Below are 22625 nucleotides of genomic sequence, written 5' to 3'. Positions count from 1 at the left end.
CCATAACACAGAGAGTTTTCTTAAATGCGATTAAATAGAAACGGGGCCAACTTGTGGTTCTTTAAGGAATCGCATTTGAGAAATCTCTGGTCGATTTACGACTGCTATTTCCCCTTCTGAAAGTCTTCTGAAGTTCAGAACAAATCCCAGATGAGAAAACTTTAATGAATGCCAAATGTTTTCCTAAATCCACCGGAAGTGGAGTTCAGAAGATTTTCCTTCTTAAATTTAAGATTTTCTTCCTAAATTCTTCTCAACTGACTTCGAGAATGAGGCCCATTATCATTATTGTGCACCTCCTGACATCAGTAGAAATTGTCTGAAGTAAAGTCACATTTATTTATGTAGCACATTTAAAAACAACAGGAGATATAGTGTTTTCCAGTCGAGATTAATCAATTTAGCCTACACTAAAAAGAAACGGGAAGAACAAAACAAAATATAATAAAGATTAAAAGACTAAAACATAAAGACGAATAAGAGAAAAATATGTATAAACATGAAATCATAAATATAGACAACAGAATAGCATAAGAGCAACAAGAACAGAAAAAAGTAAAGGTAAACTTGACAAAACCATAGAGTAAACCCCGGACTTCCTAAAAGCACACATAAAAGTCGAACCTCAGACTGAACTAAATTCTAAGATAAAAAGGGGCAGACAGTGTTTAAAAGTAAGTTATCAATCGAGTTTTAAAACTGCCCACAGACAACAGATCTAACATAAAAAGGGAGACTATTCCAAAATGTTGCACCCATGACCATAAAACCGATATAAGTTTGACCACCCTTTGAAGTAAAATGAGATAAAACCAGTAAAAGCTCCTCAGAGGACTTTAATGTATAGCCTACTAGTTGGAAAGTAAAGGGTACCCCTAAACATAACTGGGAGCCACTAGATGCTAAAACATAATGTGGCCAAACGTCTTGGTCTTACTCTTATAGTTAAAAAGTCTAGCTATAGTGCATTTTGGACCGCTTTCTCACCCTATCAGATGTGCGGTTGGTGGTAAAATGAAGCAGTGACTCCATTTCTGTTAAACAAACTTAAATGTTTGTTTAAAACCGTGTGTCCATGTCAAACCTAATCCGATGAGATATTTGTAAATTCTAATCTTAAAGGTCAACACAAGAACAGCAAAAACACAGATCTCATTTGAATTCATTTTGAATATTGGTATTTACTTTGAAGGTTTACAAGTCTGAGGGAAAGAAGAACATATTTGACAAACTTGTGCACGAGCCTTGGCTACAGTTTAATTACAACAGACGAAATAGCTATGTCACTTACTGATAGCATGTAAAAGTGCGTTAGCCTATTTAATTCATAAGGAGTGAATGAATATTCACCTTTCTACAAGTGGTAGGCTATTGAGTGATTGCCCCTTTCCGTGCAGTCATCTTGTCTCCTTATTTTGAAATAACGAAGTAAGTGGTCCATCCAGCCAGTAGCAAAGACCCAAGCAATACAGTGTAACAGAAAAGGACAAATCTGAGAAGTTCTCTAAAAGTTCGAAGAAAGCGGAGCGTTAAAGGCTCCGGCTCAAACAGAACCTCCATCTTCAAAATATTGCCTTTTGCGGTCTCCCCGAAGACGGATGATGAACACTGGGAAATTGTCTGCAGAGGACAAGAGGAAGAAACATAATTTAGAGTTCTTACAAATGCTGCCAACACTTGTGTAGATTTAAGATAAGTGGTGGTTGGTTGTGTTGGCATAATATGAATAATAGATGTAGCCTATACTGTAGATGCACTCTGGATCGATCTCCATTAACGCTACACGCTATTTTAAAACGGTGCCTGCCATTTAACTCTTTTAAAACACAAAGCCTAGCCTACAGAACAACAGTAAATAGCATATTTGGCATAAGGAGACCTTGTGTAAAAGTTAAGTTCAGGATGTTAGGCTTCCGTTTATTTCTGTAGGGTGTGACAAATAGACTATGAGAAATCATCAGAAAGTGCTATTCAAAAATTGCCTTTTTCAAACAATCTTGACAGTATTTTTAGGTCAGAATGGGCTGAGAATTATCAAAAAGTGAAAGCAGCAAATTCCAAAACTAGTAAGTTAACTACCTAAAAGGCATGTAAAAACCTTGCAAACACCACCAACAGCCCATCTGACAGTGATAGAAGATTGCCAACACACTAACTGGTGTCGTTTGGCAGTTTAGTCTGTCACAACTTAAATTAAATAACCTACCTCATCACAACATTACATGGGTCAATTCGCGCGACGTATCGGATCCTTCCGATAGTTCTGTTCTGTTGCCCTGTGCGCGTGAGCTTCCATACACGCCCTTTCGGAAAGACAGATAGCGCTGTGATGCTCGCGCTGCCTGTAGTCCTAATACAGTAGGAGTGACCAGGGGCAATTAAATTGATTACAAGACCCAGAGAACCCTTGGGCTGCGCTAATGGAAGCAAAAGCCTTGTATGCACCTGCTCTTGGTTAGGGCGGAGCTTGTCGTCTCCCGCTGGACATGTTCATATTGGTTTGACATATAGACTAATCCCTGCTCTCCCCTGGATACCAATTCTATTGAGACATTGCTGTTTTTAATCAGCCGGAGAAGCCATGCTCTCATCAGGATTACAACTGTGCAGAGGAGTAGAGTTGATTTGAGAGGACCATTTAATATCTGTATTAGGTATTTTATTAACTGAAGAGCATAACACTATGTAAGATAAGGCCCATTATTTTATTTTTGTGGACGTTTTATTATTCTGGTATTTCATCAGATCAGACACATCTCTGATAGTGTCAATTGCTAAATATTATGCTGATTTGTTTATAGAATTCCAATTCATACCATCAGAGCAGTTGACAGCACCGTTTCATATGTTTGGGGTTAAACTCACTCTAGAAAGAGTGATCTAAAATTGGCACACCCCTCCATCAAGTCTGTTTTTAGGCTTCCTTGGAAAATGCCCCTGTCTTTGGGTCAATTCCCCTCCTGGATCCCTGCTGATGCCTAAAGACCTCTGCATTCGACAAGCACATCGATTCGGCCGGCGAAGTGCAGCACTCCAACTCTATCCCCAGCACGGCCAGCGTCAGCCACCGGAACAAGAAGCAAATGGCCTCTTAATTCAATCAGCGTCCTACAGCATCTGATTATGATTGGCTAGGGGCACGTCCCCAGACAGCAGAGGCCCATTATCGGCCGGTCGTCAGGCCTGTTAGGCAGGTAATTGGTTCTCCACTGAGCCAGACTGCTGACGGTCAGTAGACAGGCCTCCCCGTTCTCTATTCTCCCTGTTCTTTTGTTCTCGCTGGTCCATGGAAGACTTCTTATCCTGATGAAATATCCATTATATGATGGATGGATTCATGAGTCAATGAGCAATTGTTTTCCTAAGAACATAATCTTAATTTGTATACAACAAGCTTTCGCCCAAAAATCTTGGCCAAAGGAAGTATATTATGCATGCTATGAAGACAAAGTTTGACCAGATTTTCTTTCTTTTATAGTTGTTATTGTTATCTCACATGTAAGAACAATTTAGAATCAGTTTCATTTGACCTAAAAGTTAGTTAGTTCGTTTAGTATAGTGCATTCATAGTAGCTTGCATTTCTCTCTCTCTACCTCTCTCTCCTCATACACACACACACACACGCACGCACGCACATGCGCACCAATTACATAAGCATTATGTAAAAAAAACAAAGAAAAAGTCTCATCTTAGGTAAATAACATCACAATATTTCACATGAATCCACATCTTTTTGTCCAGAAAGTCCCATTGACCTGCTGACTGACCAGGCACAATAAGTCAAGCTGAAGCAGTCTGTTGCCTTCCGCTGCATTTTCTCCTCATCCTTATTCGTTTGTTTGTCCTTTTGGTCACAGTCAGACCTGCTGATCGGGCCGATCCATGAGGGATTTGACCCAGCTGGTTCCGTTGATAAGCTTGGTGGTGGCGATGATGTACTCCGTTCCACTGTCCTCCATCTGCGAGAGGAAGCGCAGGGCGGCGATCTCCGCATAGGTCACTCCCCCCAAGAAGAACACTAGCGTGGTACGGTTCTCTCCCTGCTGGCCTGGGAAGCAGACATACACACCCAAAATGGTGACTACGCTGGAGAGACACCAAGACACCTCACCAGCTTTGTGTCTGGCTCACCACTCCTCTGAGTTCAATGGCCATGCTATTCAACACTCCTCTCTGGAACCATCAACTTCATTATATACATTTGGACCTAAACTGGGATAATTAGGGTTGTGACAAAACTAAATTGTTTTAGCATCACATCAATGACCAAAAACAGGATGTTTAATATAACTAAAGTATCCAACATTGCTTTATAATGCCAAGAATAAACAGCCAAAATATGAAAATCACCAGTACTACTCCTCCTCTTTGATAACAACTATGTAGAATGTAGCAACAGCACAATATAGACTACGTATGTATATAATATACAAATTAAAAATAGTAACATTAAAACTGCAGAAAAAAAATACATGCTTGTGCTTTATAGGGAAACTGGAACAGTAGCACCTTAACTACTGTATATGCACCCTAGCAGTCTACAAATATGGCAATCATACACGATTATCAGAACTATCAAGCTAAATGACTACTGATATGTATATGGATATGCACACTAGTTAAAGTGAAAGCAGACTGCGATATACAACATGTTTAGACAAACACCCATTGTTTTCACAATGGATGTGAAAATAATTGTTCTGCCAATTATCACCCCATCATCATCATCACTAAAAAGACTTGCAGCAACAAGCCCAACAGATGCTGTCTGCAACCCCACAGGCAAAGACTTAACACATAACGTCCAGGACCAGAATCCATACACAAGACCGTCCAATTTAGTAAAATTGAAAGAACAATCAGCAGTGAAAGAGAGCGTAATATATAGTATTTTTTAATATAAAGTATTTATATAGAGTTTTTTTTCAAACCCACTCTGCTGCATACAATGACAGGATTTTAGGCAACTGTTTAAGGGTGCCTTTTTATCAACGCATTTCTGAGATCTCAAACAAGTGTGAAATATTTCAATGTAATTTATCTGGAATAACAAAGAAATGAGCGTTGACATACCATATCAAACAGGCCAGGTGCCACACAGACACACACTGTATAAATCACGGTCGCCCCACACACAAAATGGACACAAGGCAAACAAAGACTGTGCTTATCGGCTGCTAGCATATGGCCACACATGGCTCACATCCGTACAGGAATAATAGAGGAGCATCACTCCACTCTAGGTGCAGCTTTCCAGCCTCTGACATCCCTTATCTACTCCTCTCTCTCACTTTATCTCTCCTGTTCTCCCTTTCCTCTCCTCTATTTGCCACTTTCTTTCTTTTTGTCACTCACTCCCTGACCCACAATTTCTTGCAGCACTGATCAAAGTATAACACAGACCAGTGAGATCACTACCGATTAATATTTCCCCACACTGTTAAATAAACATGCACAAACAGGTTCACTTCCCCCCTGAGACTTACGTTTCTTATGAAGACCCGGCGGTAGCTGCTGTCTCTCCTCGAAGTGAGGTCCAGGGAGCATTTTCAGCACCTCCTCAATGCTTCTCCAGCCCGGCCGCGCCAAGACTTGCGTCAGCCGAACACTCAGAGGAGCATAGCCACTGTACACATACGAGATGTCGTTGGGATTCTGGGGAAGTAAAAGACATGCACAATTAAGCCCATAACAGAATGAGAGGAGTATATAGGATGTATCACTGAAACGGTACGCTTTCAGGCTAACAATCCATAGTCACTATTGTCATCCTGCAGCATTGTCTTGTGGGTGCACCTGTTCATTGGCGTCCTCCATCCAAAGTTTGAGGGTCTTGCGAATGGTGGGGTAGTTGTTCCTGGTGGTGATCTGTGGCTTCAGCAGGCCAACCTTCTCCAGGTTGTTTAGAGTCAAGAGGTGCTCATAGCCATAAGTCTGTGATTCAACAGATTTTTTAAATAAATATACCAATATTTACTAGTCAAAACTGAAGCATTTTAGTCAATTATGAGGAGAGAATATAATGGCTTCAGTTAAGTCAATATTGTTTCTGTTTTCTTATTCTAAGATGAATCTGTATGATGAAGCTGAGAAACTGTGGCACCATCTTGGCTCTACCTGCAGGATTTCCCTCTTGTAGAAGTCCAGCACCTTCTGCTTGAGGCCATTGTTGCAGACAGACTGCATGCAGACCAGCCTCAGGATCTTGAGGAGAGGGTCCTTCTGGGCAATGCAGTCCTCAATATACGTGTTGACCTGTTAGGAGTCAGCAGAAAAACTAATTCACTTTTATTAATGCAATACAGCACACACACTCATTGTACCAGTTGAGAGAGAGAGAGACACACACACACACACACACACACACACACACACACACAAAGGGGGAATACGCCACCTTATCTGTGTCTACGCCAGTCATGAACTCCTGCTCCACTGTTAAATTGTCAAAGAAAGCTTCTGATGCTGTGTGTGAGAGACAAATCAAGTTAAGTTGAATGTGTGTGTATCACTCTGAAGTACTGAAAAGGTTTCCAAAATAGCAGCTAAGGAGTTGTTAAACTCACTGGTGATGTCCTTGATAAGCTCCGCAATGGAGGTGTGATTGGCCAGCGAGGTGCGCGCTGCCTGCATGTGGGGCAGTTGGGATACAAACTGCTTGATCTCACCCACAGTCTTAGCGTTGTGCCGCTCCTGATGGAGGAAGGGAAAAATCAAATGACAGAAATGAGACCAAGGGCAAACATTTAAACGCAGGAAATTCTATTAGCATTTTAACTGCATTTCTACATGTCGAGCTAAGCATCATATACCAATCTACCGGTCAGCCTGAATAAACAAAGTCAATCATAAGCCATGGAATCAAAATATCAAACTCAACATATGTGGGTTATGTTACACTAAAGGCTTTCCTGCTATTTCTTAAGGAATCACACCCAGAGCAAACTAGACAAAGAAAACATGAAAGAACTTTGTTCACACCTCCTCAAAACAACACAACTTTTAAAAAGACATTGCTTGCAAGCTAACTAGCAAACAGTCAAGAGAATTGCCCTGAAAACACTACACAACAGCACTGTTGAAATGTAGCTTACTTGATGCATTTCACTGATATACATCCACTACTTTAAGAATCGATTATCACACTGTGATCTAAACTAAGATGTGTCTTTGACTTTTATTTTCAACATCAATTAATGATGGCTGTTATAAGCACCAAGGTCAAATGTTTACAGAACTCCTGGAAAACAAGGACCCACCCAGCTGGTTTGGAAAAAACTGATTCAAATCAAGGCTTGTTATGTTGTCGAGGCTTGCTGTTACCATGGTAATGGTTGAGTGTCATTAACGTTAATTAACATGGACAGGAATTAGATGTAGGACAAGTGTAAGTCAGACACATACACACACACACACACACACACACACACACACACACACACACACACACACACACACACACACACACACACACAGGAATACAACGTAGGAAAAGTGTTAGTCAGACATACACATACACAAACACATGCACAAATTATGTAAGAATGACAATCAATCAAGATGCCAATTCCAAACTCATTAGCATATCAGGTTTAGCGATAATATCAGTTTGCAACTGCTGCTTGTTCAAGGGATAGCATGATAACGCTAACATCATTAAAGTATCCATCAAAAGCTTTCAGCAACCTTGTGACTTCTTAAGCTAGTAAAGTTTACAATTGCTAGAGCAGTCATGTGGAGCACGTTTAACACACTATATGCTCCAGAACTCAACTATGACAATGTTTGCTACAGAGCTGCTTAGCACATTCAGATTTTTATGAAGATATCAATAGATTAGTTCTGTAACCACAATCTCCAGACATACAAATCCAGTAGCATGAAGCCAAGTCAAGACATTTTAGTCAAAAAATGTGTAAATCAGATATATATACAATATCCAGACGCCTACTCTGAGCAAACCCGGCGTGTTGCTTTGCGTCATCCCCCACTGCAGTGCTCAGGCACCGGCCACAAGCTCTCACCTCAAACGCAGCAGAGATGATTTTGGCCTTCTTGCTCAGTGCTGCCCCCACGGCGTTGAAGTTCTTGTCCCTGATCTCGGCGTAGAGCTCCTCGGCTGAGTTCAGTGGCATCTTTTTGGGCTCAGTGGGCAGGTCCTTGCCCCCCTCACCCTGCTTCTTCTGGGCAAACTTCTCAGGGGGAAGCTTCACATAGCCTGAGCCCAGGAGACATGGAAGAAGGAAAATGTGATCAAATCAAGAAAGGTTTCAAGACCTCGCTCTGGTCACATACTGTATGTGTAGGACTACAATACATCAAATAATGCCTATGTGCTATTAGAGAGGAACCTATATGCTATTACAGACTCCCAAAAAAGAATAAAGCATGACTTCCATACCTAAATAAAATAACTTAATAACTAGAATTACATATAATTAATTACATAACAACCATAACATACAGACTTCACCAGTTGTTGGGTGAATGCTTTCTAATTTTGTTTACGAAAAAACATCACCTCACCTATGCAGTAAGAGAGATCAAATACTTATACATTCAATATGCATCACATGACCATCACAGTGATATGTGTAAACAGAGTATGAGTGTTCATGTGGCCAGCTGGCCCCCATTGGGGTCCTTGTACCATTGGTGATGCCGTAGATCTCGTCGATGAGCCCCTCGTAGGTGAGCTGGGTGGCCAGTGGGGTGAGCAGGTCCACGTTCCGGTCCAGCAGAAGCAGCGTGTCAAACACAGGCAGGATCTGGGTCTGGCTACCCGCAAACTCCCGCTTCATCCTCAGCATCATGTTGGCAACGTGCTGCAGCAGGAACATGGGGCACGGAGGGAAACGTCGTGACATTGAGCGAGATGGTCATGAAACCAAGCATTTTTAATTCACACTGTAACTCAATGTAGCATTTAAGAACAGATGGTTACTTCAGGTAACAACAATTTTTGTGTCTTGAATCACGTGTCTTGACTTCCTTAAGACATATTTAGCTGCAGCAATTAACATTGAGGATGTTGTGGCCACTCACCCGCGCACATTCTCCTTTGCCAAAGATCTGTGGGATGGTTCCGTAGAGAGCTTGCAGGGTCATTAGACCTTTGGCTGTGTGATATAGGCTTGTCTGGTCATTCTCCAAATAACATTCCTGGAGAGAAAGAGGTTTTGACAGGATGTAAATATCATAAACATAATATCATAACAACAATCAGGACAAGGCACAGACAACCATAAACGGTCAAAAACAAAGCACCAAGGACTTTAAAGCCATTAGCTTGACAAGAGGCATTCATCACTAACAAAACACCAGGGCCAGCTACCACTGTTTGTCTTCTGAATTACTGACCCTAAATGCACTGTCAGACTCCATGGAGAGGAGGTCGCCGTCATATGGGATGAGGTCAAGGATGTACTCGTCGATGTTTGTGAAAGATCCCAGAACCCCTTGCTCTTTCAGCCTCTGCTCGCAGAGCATGCTCCGACGCGGCACAAACAGAATGTTGAACTCACGAGGTGTCTGAAGTTTGTCCTCACTGCCATAAAAAAAAACAACAACAATAAAAAACAGGAATTCAGAATTGGGCTCTGTAACAGTAAGCGACAAACTCTTAGGTCTGGAAGAGATAGAGATATGGGTAACCTTAAGATATTCTCTGCAATTATGTCCATTAATTCGAGTCTTGGCCGCACAAAGAAGATGATGTTTTTAACATCCGCTGGTGGGAGCCTCCCACTCTTGAGGGTGAACATTTTCTCCACCTCATGCTCCTATGGAGAGGGTAAGTGTGGTCATGCATTCGCTTGTTACATAGTCTACAGAAATACTTTCCTCTAATAGTGCTTCTATTATGAAACACTACTATACAAGAACTCCTTCTTACCTTCAATAAGGAGTACTGGGCGATCAATCCAAAAGGCCCCGTCAAGTACTCGTCCCATACAATGGCCTAAGAATAAGAGGAAAGATACATCTCGTCATTGGCCAACCATGTTTACAGCATAGACAGCCAATGAACCTGGCTATTTTAATTTCCAGGAGTGTACCCATGACTTGACATAACAGCCCATTAGCCAACAGCGGTGAATTGGAGCATTACGTTGTTATAAGGATGATAAAAATAATAATTCATATCGTTATGGAAATAGAAAAATAATTTGTATTTGATCATTGTCGATAAGTGGATTTAATGGTTTGAGAGGTGGAAGTTAGCTGCCTTGATCACTTCCACAAACGTTATCCTTATAGTCAAAAGACTGAGAATTCACATCGACTGACATTCAATACGCCTGTCATGTTGTCATGATCTTTATCGTGCCACCATTATTTCATAGATTTTTGATCAAATATAATTGCACAGGAAGGAATGATGTTTGTAAGGCCAACTGTGCCATTTCCAACTAGCTATCTTTGTGCTACATGCTAACGACCAAAACGACAACGATCTGGAGATCTAAAAGTTAATTGTGTTTCTACAATGCAATGTCATACCTTGCTTCCTGCACATTTGTCCAAAAATTCTCGAAGATCTTTACGCGCTGCTTCTCTTAAAATGTTCAGATTAACTCGTCCATAGGACAAGTGTGCCGCCATGTTTACACTCAGCGACCGCCGAATCACGTGATCATCCAAATGACAGTCATGTGTTTTGGAACTGCCACTAGTACCCTTGTAGGCTTGCAATAAATAAGTGATAGATTTGGTAACGTCGAACTGTCGAACATAAACTGGGATGCCTTTAAATAAACACAATTCAGATTATATCATAATAACGAATCGCTGCACGAAAGCCCTAGATTTTTCACTCTGTAAAATCATATCCGATTTACGTCGTCTCTAAATCTTAATCAACTCCTTTATTAGTCCTCCTAACTCAATATTAGCCATTATGATTTAAAACTGGTGGAGCAAAGTAATCCTTACAGGATGTTATGAAAAACGTCAAAATACCACTAGATGGTAGTGTTGCACTATTCTAATTTGCAGAGTGATTAGTTTTTATTTGTAAGGTACAATTTCAAACACATCTGCTATGAGAAAACTGAGCTATATTAAATACAATTAGCAGTGTTGGTAGTTGTGTACACTGATGGTAGTAGGCCTAAGCCTGATAGTTGGCAAAGTAGAAGGCTTAGTATGAATGTAGTTATAGATAAATTGATAGATTTATAAGTATAGGCAGACATACAAACAGACAATGGACAATGAACTTATCTTCTTCATGCATTCATCGGTTGAACAGTCTTTGCTTCAATTGCATATAAAAAAAAACTCAGATCTGTGTTGGTGGGAAAAGTGTCATTTCGCCAGCGCAGGCATAGCCTACTAGCCAAGACAATAACCTGCTCAGACTCAGAAACGCTGGTTTGCATCACGGCGTTCTCTCAGCGCGTAGGTTATAATTTTAGTCATGACGCACAGCGTTTCACATTATTGACGAAGCTTTCTGTTTCTGTGCACATCATGGACATTAAAGACTTCAAATTTCGAAGAAAGCACAGACATGACAGGCAGACAGGTCATGATAGTTGTTATTTACAGTTTTGATACAAGCATTAAACAGTAGGCCTATGGTTTTCTTGTTAGGCCTGTTGTGACGAATGACGTTATCTGCCGACCTTGGGTGCGGACGATGCAAAACCGATAGAAAACAGGAGGGCTAACAAACAAACGCAAACGCAGGGAAATACTTTTCTGTATTAAATAGATACAGTAGGCTATGTGGTAATTGGATGAAGCACAATTAATGTGCTTTTGTGAATCAGGGAATGTATCATGCTACAAAGGTGAAATTGGCTCAGGTAAAAGTTGTTTTTCTTTTTGGTCCACTCCCCGACCATGACCCCATCAGTGGGCACCCGTGAAAGACGGACCGCAGATCCCAGGCGAACCGCTCGAAACAAGCTGGACGGGTTACCAGACTCCAAATTAATCAAACTATTTACATGAAGACGTAGAGACACTGGCCGAATTGCACAACTGCTGGCGTCCCCCATGTTTTGCCCTTTTAGATAACTTCTGCTACGGCAGATTGTTTCCCCCTTTAAATTCACTTCTGCTGCTCCAGACTGTTTTTCGAAAGCAGAATAGCTAGACAGTAGGCTTATGGGTTTAGTTAAGACTGACAATATTTTGAATGATTTTTATGCATTGTCAGCACACGACATATGATCTTGTTGACTAGCCTACTGTCAATATTTAGGCCTATTCATTAATATACCAAAGAGCTTCCATCATGCCACCACGGCACCAAAGACTTTTCTCCGCATTGTCATAGCCAAGTAATTCTGCATTTTCTGAGAAATATGTGCTGCCATAGTTATGTTCTCAACTGACTGGAAACATGTACATTTAGAACATCGTGTGTCTGAGGAAAATATCTTGCAACCCCCTTCCCTCTCCTTCCCCCCACCCCTCTAGCCGGATCGGTCAGGTTTAAGCAGTCATCATGACATCTGCTGCGCTTGGTCGGTCGTCTGCTGTCCCCGACCCCCTTTTGGTAGTGCGGAGCCAAAATAGAAGCGTCCCTTTTGGTAATGCCCAGGTATTGCGAACCATTAGTTGAACATTACGTTTTTATTAGGTCCAGAAGTCATAACATGTCAACATGACACATCAACATTAAGAAAACGAGGACCTTTTGTGTTATTATTAAGCTACTCTTAATACATGAATGGAAATAAAGAACCTCTTTAGAACAACTTTGAAGTCACTTGCTGTTGTAGGCTATAGTCTAGGCTATCTGAACGTTTGCATGTTTTTGGGAAAAAAATGCATTCACCTGTAAACTACAAGTTCACATATTCAAGCGCTTACAAATTCAAGTTTTTTTTAAATTCGTAAACAGTCTAAACGATAAGATAAGCAATGGTATAAACGGCAGCCAGCGATGGTCATTACATGGGCCTTCGTCAATAAAAAGACAAACTAATCTAGCATTTCCAGTAATTTTGGACTACAAACGCGATAGAATCAAAATGTGTTGTTGCATTCTATGTCAAAGGGATGCATTCTATGTAAAATTCCTTATTCGGATGACATTCAGTTCCTTGGCGACACCAAGGACCTCTTAAGACATCAGAAGTTAACAAGGCGTGGTCTGGAGGTGTGCGAAGAAGCCCCGAAGACGATTGGTTGCCAAAATTCCATCTGTCACACGAACACGCGCTTGAGGGACCTATATAAGCCTGCGGGTTTGTGAAGTTGTTACTTGACTGCTAACTTAGAAGAAACGGAATATTTGCTCGTCCGAGACTCATCGCAAGGTCCGTTCATCAGGTAAGTTGAGTTCCTTGGTAATATTGATCTTTTGCGTCTGTAAAAATTAATTGTTGTCCAATGTATTTGTTGGCCAAACACCTGCATGGAAAAATTAGCTATTTGTTTTTAACAATTAGATTCTAGTTGGAGATTGATTTTAATTTTCCAATTTGGAAACCCTGTTGAACCCTAGATTTTAAACAGTGGGCTTCTAGGTAACTCTTCTAGACAATGTTAAATAACGACCATCATAACAAACTTAAGGTATTACTTTCCAGAGATGACTTCCTTGTATGGCAATACTTAATATGCCCTATAATACGTTCTTTATTGAATAAGCACTTTTTTCTCGACAGGAACATTTTTGCTGTGTGCCACTCTTTTGTCCGACACTGTAAGCCATGAAGACCAAGCGCTCCCTTCACGTGGCCACTCCACTGAGAGAGAGCTTGCCCCTGTCCAAGCTGGCTGGTACATCTATCTACCTGAAGCTGGACTCAGCCCAGCCCACCGGCTCCTTTAAGATCAGAGGCATTGGCCACCTGTGCAAGACGGTAAGGGAGAACCACCACCGCCTGCTCTGAGAGAATTTAACGTGCTGTACCACAATAAACCAGTTGAAAGTGTTAAGAAGTATAGAAGCTAAATGTACCTAGGAATTTGGTTCAGACCAGGTCTTTGCTATGTCATGGGTATTTATTGTGTTTATAGCATGTGCATGGAGGAAAGGGAGACCCTCTGTTGTGATGGGTTGGGGGTGGGGGGCTTGGTTCTGTGGGTTCCAGTTACAACTAGTACAGACCAGTTTAAGATGGGTTAGTCACCATGGCACAGCTAGTTGGCATGGGCACACTTTGGTATTTGGGTCCTAAAAAGGGGATTCACGGGTGGATGGATTGTTGAGACGATTATTGAGGCTCTGCTGGGCTTCCTTATTTGTATGAAAGAAAACAGCTGTGACACAAGGGCTTTTTCTTTGCTTCTTTCCATCCTTTAGTGGGCAGAGCGAGGATGCGTGAGATTTGTCTGCTGTTCAGGTGAGTCATCTACTGGCATTCTCAAAATTGCTCAGAGCCCTAATACAAAACAATACAAAAGTAAACAACAGTAAACAAAAAGTGGAAAAAAGAAAGAAATTACACTGCATCACTAGACAAAAACATTGTCTGACACAGTTCTTTGGCCTGGGCACTTTAAGAGATCATATTATGGTCATGTAAAAGCAGTTCATATTCACCCTGTCAGTGTCTTAATCATATCCCTTCTCTGTATCCAAAGGTGGTAATGCTGGAATGGCAGCAGCGTACTCTGCCCGTAAACTGGGGGTGCCCGCTACCATCGTGGTGCCCAGCGTGACCCCTGCCCAAACAGTGCAGAGTCTCAAAGACGAGGGGGCGGATGTGATCATCCACGGCAAAGTGAGTGATATCCTGGCAGCTGAAAACATTTCAATATCAAAACACCAGAATGAGCTACATGTGCATTAACTAACGTATGGACATAGATGCTTTAACCTATATTCATTTTGATGCATAGTGTACATTTACCCTTCACTTTGACTCAAAAGTATTTAACGTATGCCATTAAATTAGCCTCAACCAATGAAGGCATCAAAGGATCGACTGATGACCTGTGTGTTTCCACCTCACAGGCTCTTAATGAAAGCATTGAATATGGCCGTCAGCTCGCAGTCAATAACCCAGACTGGGTCTTCATCTCTCCCTTCGACAATCCACTTATTTGGTAAGCACTGAGTTACCACTGTGTCAGCCATTCACACACTTACATGAGATACAGTATCATTGCACTTTGAAACACATTAACTCCATGTTACAGTATTCTGCATCATAACTAGAGGCAGCAATAGTGTAGGTGATCATAAAGATAAGGGGAAGTGAAGATAACAATAGGCGAGGATTGATAAGGGTTACTTAAAGAGGAAACTTTATCAGAGGACAGTGACACTTATGCAATTAAAGCTGTGAAGACGGATTATTCTCCTGAAGGATATGGCTACATTTCACTGCCCTGAATGAAGTGCACCTGCTAAACTACTTCACAGATACCTCCCTTAATAGCTGAATTAGACTGTAGCCTACATTCACTACTAGTCAACATTCCCTCACATGTCTTATTTTAATACAAAATAATTGACATAGATATTTGTTCCTGCTTCTGAAGACGTCTGTGGTGATGGAATTCATACTTTTGAACAATTATTGTGTTGCTGAGAGTAATACTTGAGATGACAGTCTTGACATTGCTATAGGGCTATGCGTTCTCGACCTGATATTGAATAAAGTCGTTTTTTTTCCTCACGATGTCAAACTCAACTGCTCTTTTTGTGTGTGTTGGTAGGGAGGGCCACACATCCCTGGTGAAGGAGCTGGAAGCAGACCTGGAGGAGAAGCCGGGGGCGGTGGTGCTGTCTGTGGGGGGTGGGGGTCTCCTGAATGGGGTGGTGATGGGCCTGCGGGACGCCGGCTGGGATGACGTCCCCGTCATCGCCATGGAGACCGTGGGGGCACACAGCCTGAATGCAGCTATGAAAGCCGGAGAACTTGTCACACTTCCAGCCATCACCAGGTTAGTGAGGATAGACACCTCACCATTGACCAACACGTGCAATTCAGGGCTAAAAGAATTGCAGTCAACGTGTCTCACAAAGATCGGACTTGTTGAGTCAAGTCTTTCCGAATGCTTTCCTTTCGCAAACTTAAGAGAAAGCAGTACTAAACACATTTCCTTGGCCACACATTAAAAGTAAACAAACTAAGGCAGGTAATAAAGAGTAGTTTTCTGTACCAGACATGTTCCCTGATCTTTATGTTTCGCTCTTTCTGCAGTATTGCGACGACGCTGGGCCTCACGCGCGTATCTGCACAGACCATGAAACTGGTTGGAGAGCACACAGTCTACTCTGAGCTCGTGACTGACCAGGAGGCCGTTCAAGCTGTTGAGCGGTTCGTTGGTGAGTCTGATGCACATCGGAGAAACGTTTAAGAATGGATAAAAAGGAAAAATGAGGACGGGGAGAGCTACAACTGTAATTAACCAAGACGTTGATTATGTAGAGACCATATTCTAAAGCCGTGAAATTAGTCACTAAAAGTTGAAGTAGCCTACCGCCTAGGCTAGTCCATTAAGTAGGCCTAGCCTAGTTTCCAACTGACCACTAAGCAATTTTTCCACACATACATTCACTCCATCGCATAACCCCTCTGTCTCTTCCTCTCCTTAGACGACGAGAAAGTGTTGGTGGAGCCGGCTTGTGGCGCGGCCCTGGCTGCGGTCTACTGCGACATCATCCAACGGCTGCAGTCGCAGGGCAAGCTGGCACAGAAGCTAGGCCCAGTGGTGGTGGTGGTCTGCGGCGGCAACAACATCAGCCTGGAGCAGCTCCGCCGGTTCAAGAAACAGCTGGGCATGAACTGTTAGGACCGGAGACTAAACTCTTGAGACTGCCGTCTTGACTCTGGGAACAAACCGACAACTTGATCCCAAATCATTCCAGATACACCGTGCCCCTGACTCCACCCAAGAGACTTTCTTAATGCTTCTTAAAACTGCTCGTTTTCAGCTGGGCAAATGTAAACTTAACGTAAATCACAAATTCTTCATAGAACAATGTGTGCTGGCAACAAATGTGTGAAAGATTAACGTAAAGTAATTAACTGACCTTCCATGTTTTTTTAAAAACTGCTCTTAATCAGTTTGAATGTTGTTATAGTCGATAGAATTTTTAGGTGTATAGATATTTTTATTAAGCATGTATTTGCATCTGAAACAAATGCTGAAATACTTGTACTGTACTCTTCCTTCTCTCTATTTTTGTACAAAAAAGAATTAAATTATGGTGCTTTTCAGATTTGCTCTTGTCTGCTTTGCATGTACAAGGAAGGACTATATGGATGTTGGTAAGGAATGTTTTTAGCCTGAATGCCCAACAAGGCATTTTAAAATGCTTTAAGCCTGAAGATGAGGCTGAATATCCTTATAAGATGGTTTTAGACTTTGGTTGGTAAATAAGAGGAAGTGTCATTCATAAATTGAAGGTAAGATTGTATGAGGAGAGAAGCTGCCTCAGCATAACGCTGAGGGAATTTTTGAAGATATGTATAAGCAGGTTTAACATGTCTCTTATCAGATAGGGAAGATTAAGAAGGCGGGACAGACATGACAATAGTACATCTAATTGCTGACTGATAACCTTCACTTTGGTATGTTATCTGAGACTTCCACAAGAACTAAGAGTATTACAAATTATTTCTGCTTTTAAGACAGCCAGCCGTAATAATGTAATGGGTTTGCTGCGCAGTAATCATCCTTTCCTGAGTATATAAGCAACATACATGATAAAACAGAAATGAGGCCTTTATATGTTAGTGATGCCAACAGGTGACTCGCCTGGTCACAAAGGCAAGTCTGGCTTGTTTACAGACTCAGTCATTAGGGTGGGGTGGGGTGGGTTGTTACCAGCGCGAACTGGCCTAGCCTGGATTTCACTGGCTTGAAAAGCCTTGGGGGCACCCCCCAACCACTTTTGAGTGAGTAGTCAGCAGAGACAATGAAAAGGGCTGAGGCCTCACATAACGAGCTAATGATAAAGGGAACAAGCTCTCACCGAGACAGCTGGGATGAAAATGAAGAGATAAAAACAACCTTTAGTCTGGAACTACTGAGATGAACCAAGATGGACTAAACATGTCAATCACAAACAACCTTTACATTCACAATACATCAGGAGGGAACACGCTGTGCAAGAACACAGCATAATCTACCCACAATACCGCTGTTAATCAGACACTCAGGGAAACAGGACAGCCTTACAACAAGACATCTTTATTGTTGTGACACAGAATTCCTGAACTCCATTTTGTTTTTCCATGTTGGTTGTTTGTCTTTATTTTTTTTCTCTTCTTGTTCTTTCATCACCTCCGCACAGTCCTTCCGCCTGAAAGCGCGCTGGACTCCAGATGAGCAGAGGCAAGACAGGGGAAAAGTTAAGTTAATGCAACCATAAATAATTATAATAAATATCAAGTAAATGTACAGCAAACATCCACTCATCGGTTCACGGCTTTGTGCAGAGGTCCCTCTCTTTTGTTTGTTTGTTTGTTTGTCTGTCTGTTTGTTTGGCCTCTCCTCCTGTGACCCTAAGCAATACAGTACGGGGCCAGAGCGGGACATGGAGAGCGAGCGAGAGAATCAAAGACAGATAGAACCTCAGTTAAGGTGGGGGATCCAGAGTAGTCAGGGCTGACCACTGAAAACAGTCAGGGGCATTCCTACCCCCCCCCACCCCCCTCCCCAAACCTGTTGCTCCTGGTCGTCGGTTGTGAGGGCAGGGCAAGAGGGGGGGTTTCCCGGGGCCCTCAGGGTTGAGATATCTCCACTGGGACTGAGCACAAATGCAAACGTTGTACCAGGAGTATAAGAGTGAATGGTAAAATCCTTTTCGAGATACAATAGTTTAAAGTCGTATATTATTGTTTAATCTGGAGCTCCCCCCCCCCAAAAAAAAAAAATTCCAATGATGAACATGGAATTAAAAAATAAAACCTTAATATATATTTCTCTTTACCTGGGTAAGAAATAGAAAACAAAATAATGTAAATAAAATTGTGCGAGAAAAAAAAGTGCAAACAAAAAGAAATGCCCCCATTTTGAACACAGAAACCTATTAACATATGCATCTGTAAGTACAATTTAAATACCTAAATATTTTGGTTTTGAAGAAGAAAAGAAAAGTTAAAGGCAACACCCTCCTCCATATCTGGCGGCCTGAAGTGTGCGTGAGGCCCGTTCCATTCAAGTGTTTCAGGAGGAGGGAGTGGGGTGTGGTTTTCACACATCCAGCAGCACTCTGTAAGAACTCTTCTCTCCAAATGAAGCAGGATAACACTGATCTAGAGATCCCTCAGATGCAGATCATGCAAACCAAACCACCCGCGCCCCCCCCCCCCCTCGGAAAGTGCCTGAGCAGGCCTGAACCTGGCAACCTCCGTCAGACAGTTCAGAGGCAAGTTATCTGGCAACCCTGCGTCGAACTTAGCAGGGCTGGTTTGGGCTTAAATCTCTTCACAGTTGCATCAAAATATTAGTAAAATAAAGATGAAAAAAAATAATAATAATAATTATCAAAACAAAAACTCAAGTAGCAACAGAATATATTACTATTACTTCTCTTTGTACATTTCTTATATACCCTCTGTATAGACGAATAAAATATATGCACCCTTTCAATATAGGCAGATAGTTTGTCCTGAAGCGGCAGACCTCGGAAAGCAGTAACTGTACAGAGTCTTATACATTTTGTCCACATGCTTGTATTCATAGTCGCAAAAGCCAGCGATTAGCATCAGAAAGTTCCTCTGGTTTTATGGGGTCAAGCCATGGCAAAAGGCCCATCACAAAAGCCTCTTCCCCCATAAACACTCCATCACTTGGTCAGTCGTTCACCCCAATCTATCCCATCTGTGTACTGGCTGCAAAATAGGCATTTCAACAGACCCCACTCCCAACTCCTGCTTTAAAGCTGAGAATCAACATTGCACTGAATAAAAGGCCTGACGCAGCGCTCTCTCTAGGGCAGAGGGAGAGAGAGCTAGAGAGGGGAAGTCAGGTCAGAGGGCGAAAAAGTGAGGTGGATTAAAAAGAAAAGAGAGAAAAAAAACAAAACTCCAGCTATACAGTAAAGGATAGTGGCATCTTCTTCCTTTCCTTTTCCACCATCTCAAGCTGAGCTCAGAGATTCATCCGGTGGAAGAGAGGACCAGTCCGTGTCAAGGCAAAGGGGGATTCAGCCAGCCTTGGTCGTGTGTGTGTGTGTGTGTGTGTGTGTATGTGTGTCACGCCCAGTTTTGGTATTAGAGAAAGACAGGGAGAGTAGGAACGAATGAGCGAATAAAAACTCAAGTAGGTTGCACGTCTGTTGTCTTCCTGTGGTAGGCAGTATAGAGTCTTGCCTGAGGGGTGGTGGTTGAGGGTGAGGTGGGGGTGCAGGGGGGATGTGAGGGTTTTGGGAGCGGAGAGTGGGAGGATGTGGGTAAAAAGGGAGCGGGCTTGAAGCTAGCCGCTGAGGGGGTCCTCGCGGTAGTGGATGGCGTAGCGGAGCTTCTCCAGCATCACGTCCAGGGAGGAGTACTGCGGGAGCTTCACCATGAACATGCACGTCTCCACGCGGATGTAGCGAGAGTCTGGCGAGCCTGTGGAACGAACACCGAACACACCACACACACAGACACAGACAGAGAGAGAGAGAGAGAGAGAGCAAAAACCTTCAGTATAGCTTAAAGATAGAATCCACCATTCTGGCAAATGGTTGTTAAGTTGAAATATCAATTTACACCACAAATTACACCCCTACCCTCCGTGCTCCTGAAGCAACATTTTGATTGGCTGAAATTGTTAATCTAACCACTTTGTTTGTTTCTGATATACAGAACCAGGATTGTATACGAACACACACTGGACAGCTAGAGGACGTTGAGGAGCCATTCTCTTAAACGCGTACTGGATAAGAATCACAGACTGCTTCTTTAACTAAAACATTTGACTCTCAACCAGCGTCGGAAATTAGCGAGGGCAAAGGGCAAAACTGCCCCTAAGAAATATAGTTTTGCCCCTAAAATGACTAGGAGAGGGGCAAAAAATGCCCCCATAATGTTGTGTAATAATAATTTAATGAACGTGTCAAAAACATCGTAGCCTATATGACCCGGTCAGTTGCCATTAAATGTTTTGATTTTCGCCTTGACTGATAATTGCGTGAAGAACCGAACGTTCTCCTAATCAGACCTGTGACTGCGAGAGTGAGGAGAAATGAGGATCAGCGCAGTCTCTGTCACCATGTCAGGTTGTAAAAGATCTAATTAATTCACACACCCAGCGACTGTCAACATTTTTAAGTTAGATTGGCCTGGGGTGGAGGATGATGACGACGACGAGAAAAAGACCAGATTTTTTTTCAAGGCATGTCGGACTTGTGGACAACGAGTTGCCCAAGTCGTTGTCAGCACAGGCAAATGTTTCTGCTGACTTCTTCAAGGGGAGCGAAAACATACAGAAATCCATGGCCTTTCGTCACCAGGCGCCAAGCAACACGCCATCGCCTACGGTGAATGATAACTAGTGATAATACTTTTAGAAATGATTTAGTTCGGTTAAGCTAGTTAAATGTTAGTTAGCTAACGTTAGCTATCTCTGATTGTGCGTTAGCTACAAAGGCTTGCTTGCAAGCTAGCTTACTAGTCTTAGCCTATCTGTATTTCCTGTAGGCCTACTATGGTAGGTATAACATGATTAAAGGTAACACAAAAATCCATAGATATAATGTGTTATTATTATTAAAAAAAGAAAGAAAAAAACGATTGTTAATAGTTGAATAATGAAATAACAATACATAATAATAATATAATAATAATAACAACTAATAACCACAAAGAAATAAGAATAAACGTGAATATGATATGATGTAATTTACGTTGTCTGTTTGGTTTTTCTTAAAAAATCTAAGAAAACACTTTGAATATGTAGACTAATGCCTAATAGTCTTATTATTGCCATTTAATGACAATTGTTCATATACTTTAAAGTACTTTTTGAGGTATGGTTTTATAGGCAACTAGTTTTGGTACCATCCTCTAATTCATTTTGATAGCATATGGTCATGTGAAGGACAGATCAAGACCTGTGTCTTTCCCACTAGCCATCAAAGATATGCCCTATGTAGTTCTGTGTAATGGGCTGGAACACCCTGCAAAAATGGAAGAAAAGCTTTCACATGCATGACATGCCAGGTACTGCAAAAATACACCAGTTAGTGTGTTGGCAAGCTTCTATCTGTGTCAGCTGGGCTGTTGGTGGTGGTTACAAGGTTTTTGCATGCCTTTTAGGTAGTTAGCGTACTAGTTTTGGAACAGAATTCCGTATTGCTGCTTTAAGCCTAAATAAGTGTGTTTATTATTTTGAACAAAGGTTAAATGTTTTTCACAAGTTTCTAAAAGTGCCCCCAATTTTTTGTGAAATGCCCCTGGATTTCAGTAAGTGGGGGCAAAAATTGCCCCCTAAAAAATATGTAAATTTCCCACCCTGCTCTCAACATTTAGTGTCTCCACTTTGTCCAGTTTAGCTTTTTAACCATGAACATCCTTTTATGTAAGCCAATGTTCTTCACTGAGTGCCCATGTAGCTATGAGCAAGTCCAGCAGATCTTCAAGGTTTTTGATCCCTATAAAACCAACTAGCTGATAAACCGCCTCGAGCATAGAAACCGGACGCGATCTGGCATTGGCATGTCCTTTAAAGTACAATATGAGGCCCTGGGGAGCAGATAGCAACCAGCCAAGAC

At 41.9% G+C, this 22625-nt stretch overlaps 3 protein-coding genes across 4 annotated transcripts in view; 1 reads left to right on the top strand and 2 right to left on the bottom strand.

The window, feature by feature from the left end:
* Positions 1-1514: 1514 nt before the first annotated feature.
* vps33a (VPS33A core subunit of CORVET and HOPS complexes) lies at positions 1515-10612 on the bottom strand. Of its 2 annotated transcripts, XR_013968643.1 has the most exons (14): positions 10505-10611; positions 9897-9962; positions 9656-9783; positions 9362-9548; positions 9047-9163; positions 8652-8826; positions 8026-8219; positions 6568-6694; positions 6399-6466; positions 6119-6256; positions 5798-5935; positions 5488-5656; positions 3769-4049; positions 1515-1620 (listed from the first exon to the last, which is right to left on the bottom strand). XR_013968643.1 is itself a non-coding variant. In XM_080838261.1 (13 exons), exons 1-13 carry the CDS (start codon positions 10604-10606, stop codon positions 3859-3861), a joined length of 1800 nt encoding a protein of 599 aa, XP_080694387.1. In that variant the 5' UTR covers positions 10607-10612; the 3' UTR covers positions 3551-3858. The 2 variants fall into 2 exon arrangements, 1 of the variants encoding a protein (XP_080694387.1); XM_080838261.1 differs by lacking the exon at positions 1515-1620 and having other exon boundaries at positions 3551-4049; positions 10505-10612.
* A 3062-nt stretch (positions 10613-13674) lies between these two features.
* LOC308366213 (L-serine dehydratase/L-threonine deaminase-like) lies at positions 13675-16711 on the top strand (the record flags this gene model as incomplete). Its single annotated transcript, XM_080839848.1, has 7 exons — positions 13675-13827; positions 14271-14310; positions 14552-14691; positions 14925-15016; positions 15632-15859; positions 16120-16244; positions 16515-16711. 7 exons carry the CDS (start codon positions 13675-13677, stop codon positions 16709-16711), a joined length of 975 nt encoding a protein of 324 aa, XP_080695974.1.
* Positions 16712-18148: 1437 nt separating this feature from the next.
* Positions 18149-22625, bottom strand: part of hectd4 (HECT domain E3 ubiquitin protein ligase 4) — a gene marked incomplete at its 5' end in the record, with an annotated part of 72567 nt that continues 68090 nt past the window's right edge. Inside the window, one exon of the mRNA XM_080839312.1 lies at positions 18149-20481. Within this exon, the coding sequence (XP_080695438.1) occupies positions 20345-20481 (137 nt within the window). The 3' untranslated portion in view covers positions 18149-20344. The remainder of the gene's footprint in view (positions 20482-22625) is intronic.

Source organism: Sprattus sprattus (genome assembly GCF_963457725.1).
Source record: "Sprattus sprattus genome assembly, chromosome: 5".
Classification (NCBI taxonomy): Eukaryota; Metazoa; Chordata; class Actinopteri; order Clupeiformes; family Clupeidae; genus Sprattus; species Sprattus sprattus.
The sequence above is the reverse complement of the archived record's forward strand: the minus strand, read 5'-3'. Positions and strand labels throughout refer to the sequence as shown.

Coding starts and splice junctions, on each gene's coding strand:
- vps33a (XM_080838261.1), bottom strand. CDS start 10,606: ATGGCGGCACACTTGTCCTATGGACGAGTTAATCTGAACATTTTAAGA. Junction 6,467..6,567: donor GCTTATCAAGGACATCACCA/GTGAGTTTAACA, acceptor TCTCACACACAG/CATCAGAAGCTTTCTTTGAC. Junction 5,657..5,797: donor TGGAGGACGCCAATGAACAG/GTGCACCCACAA, acceptor TTACTTCCCCAG/AATCCCAACGACATCTCGTA.